This window comes from Leptidea sinapis, chromosome Z, assembly GCF_905404315.1.
Source record: "Leptidea sinapis chromosome Z, ilLepSina1.1, whole genome shotgun sequence".
In the NCBI taxonomy this organism is placed as follows: domain Eukaryota; kingdom Metazoa; phylum Arthropoda; class Insecta; order Lepidoptera; family Pieridae; genus Leptidea; species Leptidea sinapis.
The window spans coordinates 12,060,927-12,074,186 of NC_066312.1; the positions used below are offsets into that span (position 1 = coordinate 12,060,927).

A 13,260-nucleotide genomic window follows, 5' to 3' on the forward strand; every position below is an offset into this window, starting at 1 on the left:
CATATAATGAGCAGGTGTACTTTAATTTATATGGCAAAACAACGGTTGCCGGGTCAGTACTTTTTCAATATAAAATCCAATAAAAAATAATTGCTATTCAGATTTGTTTTGCGAATTGTGTTTAATATCTACATTAATTTTATGAAATTAATTATTAAAGAGAAAGTCAAAATCGTACTCTAGTAATAAGGACACAGGAATACAATTGTTGGTTTGCTTGCGTGCTGGCTATTTCGAATTTAAATAAATCCTGTATTAAAATAAAAATTAAAAAAATATTGAACGCCTTTTAATCATTTTTATTTGGGTTTAATTTAACTAATTAACGGATGAAATATAGGACTTTTAATAATGTATTGTCTTAATAAAGTCTAGATGTGGTGTTTATTAATGATTAAGTCTTAATATTTTGTATTGGTTAGGGTAGGGCGGGGCTAGCTGAGCAATATTTCACTTGAGCGGCTACTCAACGATAACTCTTAATGTCTTGTTCTGCATACTGATCAATTACTAATATATCCCTTAGCAAAAGTGTCCATACTATTTTTTTCTATCTATTTGAGTTTAAGAGCTACAGCTGTTTAAATACAGAAAGTCATGTTTGCTTAACATACACCATGGGTGAGGTAAGTTTAGCATGGATATGGAAATTGAGCACGAAATCAAATTTGTTTTTGACAATTTGCTTTTATTTATAATTTTTATGGGCAAAACGACAAAACTAAATTCTTTGAATAATGAACTCATGTCGTCGTTGCAATTGAAACAAACGAAAGTAAGACCAGCGCCAGGCGCATATTTTGTATGAGCCCATTTTCTGCAAACTTGACATTGTATGCATGTTTCTCTCCTGGTAACTTCCCAACTACAATCTTAATTGGCTTCAGCACAGTGGGCACTCTGTCTCATCCACATTCCAAATATCTGAAATACACTGAATCCATGTTTGTTGAGCAACTATACCTCAACTAGCCCCACCCCGAAATTTTAAGACAAAGGTGAGATTATAAATAAACTGTTAGAATAATACGCAGAACCTTTTTATATGTATCAAAAGTAGAATAAATTTATCATAGTATATAACAGTATAACACTTATCCAATTGAAAACGAATGAAGTTTGCCTATTACAGACGAAATATTACTGTTTACAACGATTTTACTCTTTGTTGTCAAAATAAATAATGCGGTCATGTACTTTACTCGATCGACGTGTTGCCACTGGCGGTTGTGCGATAAGTTCTTCTCTGTCGACGCTTTCTTTTTGCTATTTGATTTTTCTGTGTGCGGTGTATAGTTTCCGATGTTTCGATTGCTCAACTAGCCCCGCAATACCCTACCCAAGGTGGAGCGCGGCCATGCTTAGAAATAGGCGGTTTAAGAAAATTGGCGTGGACAATACTCTATTTTGTATCTATTAATAAATGTTCTCATCTTTTCAGGAGCTTCCAGTAATAATAACGTAAATATGGATACTCTAGATGATTCAGAAAAGAATGCAAAAATATCGGACTCGGCGTATTCAAACAGTTGTACCGATAGTCAAGCAAGGAGGTAATTTTTTATGAAAAATCTCTATAGTTTTTCTAATTGTGTGCAGCCGACATACAATACATTTTACGTGCGCGTTTGTAAAAGTGAAGTTAACGGCTTTTATTTTACACAAAATATAACAAAACTTGTCTTAGTTTGTAATAATGTGTATATCATACACTGAAATTGAGTTGCCAACGTCATGAAACAATTTGAAATGTTTTCGTAGTAGTACAGTTGACTCGCTTGAAAATGTGCATCCGGCTCATGGATGTCGTAAGTGACTTAGGGGTAATTTTCCAGTGGGAGACTCCTTTGCATAGGAGGCTGATGGATAATGGATTCCACAACGGCGCTTTTTTCTGCAGAAATGTATAAGCATTAATGTATTCCGGTCTGAAGGGCGCCGTAGATAGTGAAAATACTGAGCAAATGAGACTTATCACTTCAAGGTGCCGCTCAAAATTATTGGGTTTTTCAAGAACCCTGAGCAGCACAACAATATAATGGCGTAATGACAGGGCGTATCAATTATCATCAGCTGAGCGTCCTGCTCGTCTCGTCTCTTATTGTCATCAAAGAAATATATCATTAAAAACCCCCTATAAAAGTGAATAGTTTTGTGTTATGGTTTGTGTTTTGTTTTGAATGAATTACGAAATGGGAGTTAAGTAAATCATCAGCAGTACATTACATCATCTATGACGACAGTATGAACGGCTCTGACTCGACCGAATTAGTACTACACCCGCACAGTAGACTACCGTAATTTTCGCATAAGTAAGTGTCAAATTCCGCAAAATCCTTTCCGGGTGTTCTTGCTTGCCTGCGCTGGCCCTTCGTATTCTAGGGAGAGGGCAGTAGCGCTTTTCGAGGCAACAACACCTGCTTCACAGTTAACTGGGACTTATGAAACATAATGGCATCCATTCTACTTTAAACCACCATTAATAGCCTATGTAAATGAAAATGAACCTTGTTAAATGTAACCCCCAGAAAAGCTTGTGAAGAAACAGCTAATAAAACACTGTTTGTCGTATTACATTCCTTCCACGATAGGGGAGGCTTAATTCCTTGTCTAGTATTGGAATACTGTCAATCTTCAGAATGCCAATTCTCTGGTTATCTGGAAGAAAATAATGATTGTTTGGATAAAACTGGGTATTACGTGGGTGACACTGAAAGTTTTTAGAACCGGCCAGTTAGAAACGTTGCTAATAAAAACTTTTTTAGAATTTCAATTTCAGAACTCTTTTGGTAACCTAGAATGTAAAAGTAAGTAAAGTAAGAAGAATAAGTATATTGCAATCATTTGTCATTTGTGTTGTGAATTGGCGGCAAATCTAAAACTCTTGTTACACGTGAAAATGAACCTAACGCGAGAAAATTTTCGGATATCACTGACTTTCGTTGTGGGCTTACTCAACAACAAAACTATGATAGGCTGCGATTAGCATGTCTTAATGAAGCCCCATCTCGTGCCACTATTTACAGTTGGTTTAACGAGTTTAAGCGTGTACGTAGCAATCTCAATGATGATCCGCGTGAGGGACGTCCTTTAACAGCGACTACTGAAGATAACATCAGTGCTGTGCGACGCATGATAGAGGAAGATAAGAGAGTGACCTATCAGCAGATGCGGGCAAGCCTAGGCATTGGTATGAGTCAAGTTCAAAAAATATTACACGTACATTTAGGCGTCAGGAACGTCTTTAACCGACGACCAGAAACACCTTCGTATGGACGGGTGTCGCCAAATGTTAGATATGTTCAACGGCGGTGACTCAAATGCTGTATTTGACATCGTCACACGTGATGAAAGCTGGATATATTCTACGAACCCGAAACCAAAAGACAATCAGCTCAGTGGGTGTTTCCTTTCGAGGATCGGACAATTAAGGTAAAGAAAGGAAGAAGTCAAGGAAAGTAGATGATTGCCTTATTCTTTGGTCGGAAAGGTCATTTCGAGACAGTTGTGCTAGAAGATGGTAGGACAGTTACTGCAGACTGGTATGTCAATTGCTGTTTGCCTGTTGTCTTGGAAAAAATTCGACAGCAGCGCCCTCGAAGCAGGATACTCCTTCACCACGACAATGCTTCAGCGCACTCCGCAAAACGTACTGTTGAATATTTGCCTATGGCAGGTGTCGAGATAATGAGTCATCCGCCATACAGTCCTGACCTGGCGCCCTGCTACTTTTATTTATTCCCAAGAACAAAATATTAAATTCAAGGTATTCGCTTTACGAGCCCTGAAGATGTGGTGAAAGCGTACGAAAATGCCATAGAAGAGACCCCTAAGGAAGAATGGGTCCACTGCTTTTCTCAGTGGTTCCATCGAATGCGATGTGTAGAGAGGAACGGAGATTACTTCGAAAAACAATAAAAGTATTGGCAACTTTCTACATTAAGCGGTTTTTCATTTCCTAAACATTTTCAGTGTTACCTAGGTATTATTAGATCGATAAGCAGATCCGTTCACGTATTAAGTGTTGCCTACAATTCAGATCCGGTGCATCCCAGTGTCACTCGTCGAATCATTTGACCACGTGCAACACAAATTTTCTCAATTTGTCGGGATCGAGTACCTTCATCTCTTCACGTTGCTTAGACATATCCCTTCATTGAGTGTCATCTATAGGCCTACATCTTTTATCACAGAAATTGCTCCAAAGAGCTGTTTGACCTAATTCCTGGAGCCAAATTCTACCTTCAATGTCAATGTCCCGTAAAAAACTTGGATATTCACCATCTAGCTGTTTGTCTGCACGATTTCCAGGACAATACGACATGGGTATCTTCACAAACAACGTTTTATTCTGTTGATGCATACATGCACATAGGCAAACCAAATATATAAAGCGCGTAAATTTTTTATTTTATTTTCAGTAATAGTTCACATTCTACACATTGTGGCAGTCACTCAAGTGGCAGCAGTGGATATGGAGGAGAACCTACTAAATCCGGTTATAGGTATGTTTTTACAATTTCATTCTGGATTGAGTTAACTGTCCTTCCGAGTTAAATAGATCACTCTCGGTAATCAATTTAACTCAATTTAACTTTATATGATATAATTTCGTATCTAATCATGGCATAGGCGCGCAAGCCTGTAGGAAGAAACCTCCAGATAATTTAAATATTATCTGTGTGTGTGTGTGTGTTTTTTAATGCTATATAATGATTATATATATTCGCATATGATGGTGCATCCGCTTGTAAATGTGCGTCTATCGATTTTTACAGACAGATAGTGTTATCATTTTGTCATATATCATTTTAAATAAAGAGATCCTCGAATTTTATATAGGTGTTAAAAGCCTTATTTGTAATAGGCACCCTGAACTTTACTACTTCTACGGATATATATACATATATATCCGTAGAAGTAGTAAAGTTCTATTCTATCTAGAATTCTACCTGCTATAAACGTTAACAAAGGCATGTCACTTAATCGAGCGGACGCAGGCGCTAGAGTAGCGTGGGGCAACTAAGGACAGTTGTCCGCTATTGCTTTAGACTTCAAATCCGTTTTAAACGAACACAAAATCGCAAAATAAACAGTTAGTGAACTCTCAAAAACTATGCATCCTTTATAACTACCGTGTCATTTATTGTTTTGTATTTGGATAAAAAAAAATTAACAAGAAAACAACCCACTTCAAAAACACTATTCCTAAACAATAGATATAATATGCACTAAAAAGTATAAAAATAATTGCGTATTTTTATACAATCTAATCAATTAATCTAATTCTAGTTACGATTATTGTTATTTTTGGAGTCGGTGTCCTTCCGCCGCGACCCGCTCTCACCTCCTCACGACTCAAGCACATCTCACCTATAACTATGTATGTAGTAACAAACCTATCTTGGATGACACCGACTCCAAAAATTACAATAATCGTAACTAGAATTAGATTAATTACTTAGATTGTATAAAATACGCAATTATTTTTATACTTTTAGTGCACATTATATCTATTGTTTTGGAATAGGCTTTTTGAAGTTGGTTGTTTTTTTGTAAATTTTTTTTTTATAGTATGATTTAAAGTGAATTTGAAGTACACTTACTAAAAGATATACTAAATTTTTCAATGCAGCAATTAACGTAAGTGCTTTGCAATTTGATTACAGACTGTTAGAAATTCTGTTACAGATCGCACCCTTACTGTAAGTCGTTAAGGAGTCCCATTGATCATCATATTCGACTACGACAATTACTTGACTTTGTTATGGTAGATGACTTAAATATCCGGATAGCATAAAAAAGATTCGGCCGAGTATCGTTAGTTAACTCCTAAGAAATGAAGAGGTCCGTTACTTTGTCATGGATTCCGTAATTAAAACCTAACCAAACTCTCACCAAACTATCTTTGAAGTATATCTTTCTATATCTCTAAAAAAAGAATCATCGAAATCGGTTGGCGCGATATTGAGTTATTCGTATATTTATCATCGACTTTGCTATACGTATGTATAGCAAATTTAAGACTTTTATGGTTTTCTCATGGATGCCATTGTCAGATCTGGACCAAATTATAAAGAGACCACACGGGAAGCACACGCTTTCAAAATCGGTTCACCCAGTCGAAAGTTTTGAGGTAACAAACATAAAAAAAGAACATACCGACGAATTAAGAACCTCCTCCTTGTTTCAAGTCGGTTAAAATGCAAGGTAATAAATATGCAAGTTTATTCAACAGTTGTTGTAATCATAACAAAATGGGAAGCTCCACTTGTAGTTATTTAATATTTCTTCGTCTTTTTAACAGTACTAATAATCTCAGCCAACCCCCGGAAAAGAAAAGGAAGATAAACAAGAAGAAGACAGCAGAATGTGAAAAACTTAAAAGTAAAAAGAAGGACCCAAGTCCTCCAAAATTTGAAATAGAAGTAACATTGAAAGAACAAGAAGCGAATGGCGGTGGGTACAAAAACCATTTTTTTTCTTACGTGTTATGTCGAAGTAATTCTTTGAATCGCAGGATTTCGGCGTTTTAGTTTATTTTCTATTAGTACTATACACTTTGTTATTGTTTACTTAACAAACGGTGTTTCCAGGGTATTGTACAATATAGATACATATAAAAAGAGCGCATAAACCTATTTGAAAGGCAAATAACCGCTCCTGTGATTCCTCTGGTATTGCAAGAGAATGTGGCGGAGTGGGGCACGTTTGTCCTCCTCTTCTATACAAAACCATGTGCAACTATAGAAAAGTCCTCCGTATTATCAAATCACTACTTGAATTTACACTTGTGCCACAGCTTGAACATTCAATAGCAACCTGGTGTTAAGCGGCTCAAATTACTATTTAATTTTTTTAATTTCGAATATAAATATATACAGTATATATAATATATAGTATATATAATATATAGTATACCCAATATCTCATCCTTTTCTGTTGGAAACATTTGCTGAATTTGAAAGCATTTCTGCATATGATTTATATGATAATGTGTTGTTTTATAAGCTACCTACAAATCATATTTTTTTCATCAAAAAAAAAGTAAAAGGAAATGCGTCTTATCCAAAAAAGATTTCAGTCCCCAGAGGTCATGATTAACATTCATTATGAATATATATATATATACGAGTATATAAAAAAAAACTAAAAAAACAAAATGTAAAAAAAGAGCATATTGCATCATAATGCGTATTTGTATGAGATCGACCTATATTTGGGCCGAAGTACATAGTTGGGAATTTCCACCGTCTTATATTTTTATTTTCTTTCCTACACTTGTGGTTCACCTTGCTCAGTGAGGTACACACATCTGGATGCTACTTAAATAATTTGTTGCCTTTGTATTGTCGCATAACTTGTTATTATTTTGCGTGAATACGAGGTATTGCGTTTTAGTGTGCGATCCAGTCAGGATTGGTTAACTATAAATAAGTAAGCTTAATACGAATATAAGGAAGCTTGACTGTAAGTAAGAATTAATCTGTCTTTCGCATCAAGCTGTCTTGCAGATCAGTTGCATCGTTGCTGAGTTCCTATTTTTTTTTTATGTTACACATTTCTTTGATTAATAGATAGTATAGAAAAGTATATTAAAGTGTTTTGGGTGAAATCAAGGATTAATTATTGGAGGATAAATTTTCCCTGATAATTTTAAATTCGAGGTATAGTTTACATATTAACATCAAGCTATTAATATATAATTGGTTGGTGTTGTGTTTGTGTGCATATAAATGACGTGTTAGTATAAGCCCCAAGTGTCCTAATGAAGAAGCAATAAGTTCAAATTTATCTTCCGGCCAATGTTTTTACAGCAATTGAAGCTTCGAAGACACAAATGTCGGAATTCGGAAGTAACGTTGAAAATGTGGACAGCTCAACGGAACCAGAACCACCGAATTGCGCAAACGCTATTAATGATAATAAGGTAATAAATATGCATTTTCTCTATATACAAGATTCTTAATTTCCAAAAATTAAAAACTTACAAAAATGGTCTGAATTTAGTTTACAAGCAACTGTTTAGCGGGATGGGAACATACTGAGTATTGAGATATATATATATATATATATATTAATTCCACCTGCACAGGCCTTAAAGATTTTTTAATCTTTGGCCTTAATCTTTTTTTGTGTGATCACTTTTCTATTAGGAAAGTTGGTACGGGGTGATGCGTGACAACACTTAATAGCTGGCAGGTGTCCCTATATTATATTTAGAACCATGTGTACAACCCGGCTTTTTTTTTAAATCATTATATAATATATTATAATGCTTCTTTTGACAGAAAAGTTCCAGCAATATTCCAAGTTCCCCGTCGATGGATTCAATTCCTTTTAATGCTGTAAGTAACGAATGTAAATCTCGAGACCTATAAACCAAACAAACAACTTATTTAATTAATTTAGATTAGATTCAACAGTAATTTTTGTATGTAATTGTATATCCTAAGGGAATACCGCGAATAATGTAGTAGTCACGTGGTTTTGAATTTCGTTATTGTTTATTAATTCTGCTATTTTTCTTAATGTTTTGATATGAATTTTATTAATGATGAGTCTCTTTTTACTCTAAAGAGGTCAGTTATTGCATCCTATCTCCAGGTATGAGAGAGTGACCTTTATCCCTTACTATATCTTTATTATTTTTCTACCTTAGTCTTTAACTAAGACGATTCAAGGCTCACTTGTTATGTTGCTTTAAAAACATAATGAGTTTTCTACGATTCGTTCTAATGAGATTCAAGAAAATTGTAGTAAGTATTTGAACGTTAATAAGTTTATTATATTTTAGGAATGCTTTTCGTGTGTAATGTCGATGCAAGATGGTGTTGTTATGCACACTACTCCAGGAATAACATCAACTTTAGGCTACCCTAAGGATTTCTGGGTGGGAAGGCCGTTTATAGAGTTCCTTCATCAGTGGGTAAGTTTTATTATTACTTTAATGGAGTCATAATAAATATTGTTTGTAATTATTGGTTTCTTTCTTGTCCTTTGGTGAATGTTAGGAACAGTGAAGAATAAAACTAAATTTAAAATATATGTGCTGCAATTTCGTAAGTTACTGCGTCGTGAATTGAATGATTGCAACCGAATTTCGTGGAAATCTGATTTTAATTTTTCTCATGATTATGTTAGGTAAATATGATTTATCTTTTAATTTTTAAAAGACACATCCTCCCTCTATACTTTAAGTTATATTCGTTTTGACAAAAAAAAACAATTTGTTTTTATTAATTTATATGGCATATCGGTAAACGTTTTACGGGGTAAGCTAGTTAATAAATAAATTTTGATTTGTTTTGACTGCAAAACGTGAGGTACATACATAATATGTATGTAACACATACGTAGATATTGTCACGTCGAATGTTCGCGACGATTCGATGGGTACCCACGCGTAAATTAACCTTGACCTTTACTTAACTGCTATTTTTATAAACAAGAGTTGCTACAATGTTCGATATCATTCTAGAATGATCTATACCGGTATACAATGAGGCTCGCTTTAATTATTCGTTGATTCATTTCAGTAATTGCGCGATAAAATTAATTGTATGGGCGACATCCACAAAAGCTATACTACTATGGTTACTGGTGATCAGTATGATATTGGTATCTAGTATATTACTGAATGCTGCTACCTATAATAAACTACTTGCGGCATTTTACTAGTGTTTTCTGGATCCTGTCGTCATGACATGTAACAATTAGTGACAGCGATGAAGATGGAGTATGGACACGTAGTCAGGTGGCCGTTGATGAACCGCGGATGGAGCTTGTAATGGAGGAAGAACAAAGTCTTATGGCGCTCACTCGTGTTCTTTGAGAACCTGGGAATCGCTTATAAGGCTCTGGAGCCTCGTTTCGGAGACAAGCATCTGGATATATACCTGGACGGGGCTCTAATAAAAAACCGAGTGCAGAATTTTTTTACAGACCTGCAACAATAGGCTACGGAGGTAGGGCGACTAGGACGTCGTGCAAACATGTTCTGCTAATCGACCGTTGACGAGAAAATCTTACATCCTGAGGTGGTGGGCTTGAGACATCACACCGCCACGAAGACCTAGCGTATGCCCTTGAAGTGCCCTTCATTAATATCGGTAAATTAACGATACATCTACCATTATTGGTACATAGGCTGCACTAAATGTATCGGGAATGGAATATTTCCACTGTTCCTGTCATATTAAAATCTTTTAAATTGAAAACTCCTTGGTTTTAAAAATCGAATACCATTTATTTATTTAAAAAAAGATTCTCGGTCCTGTCACAAGGTCTTGTCAAACTTGTTTAGTCGTTGAGAAAATGGAATTGACTCGAGAAAATTCTAGAGCGATGATTTATTATGACTTTCGAAGTGGTTTAACACAAAAACAGTGTGTTGACCGGATGATTTCTGCATTTGGTCATGAAGCCCCATCCAAAACCGTAATTTATCGCTGGTTTGCTGAATTTCAACGTAGACGTGTCAAGCTCAGTGATGATCCCCGTCAAGGTCGTCCAAAAACTGCAGTGACCAAAGGAAATATTGATGCTGTGCGTAAGCTGATTGAGGAAGATCGGCATGTCACATACCGCGAAATTCAGGCAACTTTAGACGTTGGCATGAGTCAAATACAAATAATATTGCATGAACAATTAGGTGTAAAAAAGTTGTTTTCCCGATGGATACCGCATTTGCTCTGTGAAGTGCAAAAAGCGGCTCGCGGTACTTGGTGCGTCAGAACACTCGAAAGATTCCACGCAGGATCCTCAAATGATGTATACAATGAATCCTGGAGATATACGCGTACGAACCCGAAACAAAAAACAGTCACGAGTTTGGGTGTTCGAAAATGAGTTAAAGCCAACAAAAATTGTTCGTTCACGGAGTGTTGCAAAAAAAATGGTGGCCACGTTTGTCTCCAAAACACAACAATTAACGGTTAATGCAGAATGGTATGCTAGAATTTGTTTGCCACAGGTCGTTTCTGAACTCCGTAAAGAAAACTGCAACCGCCGCATCATCCTCCATCACGACAATTCGAGTTCTCATACCGCGCACAGAACAAAAGAGTTTTTAGAGCAAGAAAACATAGAATTATTAGACCATCCGCCGTACAGCCCCGACCTAAGCCCTAATAATTTCTATACTTTCCCTAAAATAACGAATAAATTGCGTGGTCAGAGATTTTCATCACCTGAAGAAGCTGTGGACGCCTACAAAACGGCCATTTTGGAGACCCCAACTTCCGAATGGAATGGTTGCTTCAATGATTGGTTCCATCGTATGTAAAAGTGTGTCAAATTTCGCGGAGAATACTTTGAAAAGCAATAAATACATTTTTGAATAGAAATGTTGTGTCACTTCCTTGATTCCCGAAATTTCAGTGCCGCCCTCGTAATTACTCGAGGAAGCTCAACGTTAAATGTGAGTTAACGATTTTATCAACTCTGCTGGATAAAGAAGAAGAACGACGAAGAAGAACTTAAATCCCAAGGAATGTAAAGAAGCAGCAAAGCGGATAAAAGGAAGTTCAAAACAGGGACTAGAAGTGGCCTGTCGTTGTTCTGCGTCATGCCTTTCGGACTGTTGCACCAGCAACCTTTGAACGACTTATGGAACGAGTACTAGTAAGTCTGCCGAAAGACGCGGGCTAGATAGGTATATCTTTATGACGCGATCGTATTGGTTCGATTAAATTTGATTTGATTTGCAAAACAGAAAAGAACTAACATTACAGATAGTCATTCGCAAGAGCAGGGTAGCCTTGTTGCTGAGACTCATTCACGACGGATCCTTTTGCCAATAACTGGGCCTGAAGAAAATTCTGGCAAAGGCGCGAGGACGTTTTTTGTGAATTCGTTGCCGTGATGAAATCGGGGAATGTACAACGTTCGCTTCTTTCAAATTTTGTAACTAATATACGCTTCGTGTTTTTTTACATTGAAATTAATAAAATACAAAATACTTACCCAAGGAAAAACAAGCGCTGGCAGCTATTTCGGTCAACGGATCAGCGTAGCTATCCAACGCGGAAATGCTGCCAGTATTCTTGGTACGCTTACACGTAATGATATTTTTAATTTTATATAGTCATAGTATTGTAAATATAGTTATGTTTTTAATAATAAATAGAATTATTGAAATGTTTCTCATAATAACTACTTAAATACTTACTGATATAATGTGACTCAGAGTCTTTCTTATTTGTTGTAGTATTATTTTTACAAAGTCTTACTACGCAACTCGGCATTTTAGTTTCAATTATAAGCAAAGTTCAACAGAACATATGGCACGTTAACGTCACACATTGTTCGAGACTAGCTCGAGTACGCCAACTTGGGTGTAGTATTAGTTGCCGCACTTTGCGACTACGCCTGCGGTATCTAGTTGTACCGCAGGGGAGACCAATCCTTAAACTAAGAATAAATCATTATTATTGAATATATAAGTGATATTTAAAACTTAATATATAAGTGATATTTAAAACTTAAATAAGCATAAATTGAAATTTATTTAAAAAGCTTAAAACTATTTTTTTAGGACCGGAAGACCTTCGAATCGGAATTAAATGATTTGGTTGCCGAAAATGTAAATAGTACAAAGAAAAAAGGTAATTCTTATTTTAATTATTACTTTTTCGCCATTATCGACAGTTTTTTACTCATTGTGTTAATTTTTAAGCGTTGCTTGATTTATGTTGCAATGTTTCTGAAAATTGCAGTATTTGATGCAATTATTCTTTATTTAGGCAATGGTGACATGACTACGACAGTCGTATGCCGGTTAAGATGCTATAAAGCGCTATCCGCCGGTTTCGAAATAAGGGAGACAATCGCTACTTTTACGCCATTCCTACTAAAGCTATCATTCAGAAAAATATGCGACGAAGAGGGCGAAGTGTGGTATCTTCTTGTTCAGGCCACGCCATTCATTTCTGCATTTAAAGGTAAGCTAATGCGAACTAAATATTCGTTTAAAAGTAACTTTATGTGTCACAATTTCAGTAATGTTTAATGGATATGTTGTGTTTGAGTTGGAGCATTCCTATTGTTTCCTTACGACGTAAGTTATACCTACGTGGCTCGAGTTCGGTTGACACTCGGTTCACCCGATTTTTGCGCATGCGCCGCAGACACGAACGAATGTTGTGATAGTTTTGTGAGCGTTCAATTTAAGAATACTACTACTCTTAGAGAATAGTTTTTAATTTTTTTTACAATGGTTTATTTAACAATTATATTTCACTTTGCGCTGATACAAAA

General features: G+C 35.9%; 2 protein-coding genes across 5 annotated transcripts in view; one reads left to right on the forward strand and one right to left on the reverse strand.

Moving 5' to 3' along the window:
- The window catches only part of LOC126979067 (uncharacterized), a 377,271-nt gene that overhangs the window by 151,261 nt on the left and 212,750 nt on the right, over positions 1-13,260 (reverse strand). The gene's annotated exons all lie outside the window — the stretch shown is intronic.
- Positions 1-13,260, forward strand: part of LOC126979027 (period circadian protein) — a 66,552-nt gene that overhangs the window by 15,055 nt on the left and 38,237 nt on the right. For 3 of the 4 annotated variants that reach the window (XM_050828181.1, XM_050828183.1, XM_050828184.1), the window contains exons 2-9: positions 1,442-1,553; positions 4,422-4,505; positions 6,308-6,459; positions 7,818-7,930; positions 8,292-8,348; positions 8,798-8,929; positions 12,539-12,608; positions 12,747-12,944. In XM_050828181.1, the coding sequence (XP_050684138.1) occupies positions 1,442-1,553; positions 4,422-4,505; positions 6,308-6,459; positions 7,818-7,930; positions 8,292-8,348; positions 8,798-8,929; positions 12,539-12,608; positions 12,747-12,944 (918 nt within the window). The remainder of the gene's footprint in view (positions 1-1,441; positions 1,554-4,421; positions 4,506-6,307; positions 6,460-7,817; positions 7,931-8,291; positions 8,349-8,797; positions 8,930-12,538; positions 12,609-12,746; positions 12,945-13,260) is intronic. The other variant, XM_050828182.1, reaches the window with a different exon arrangement.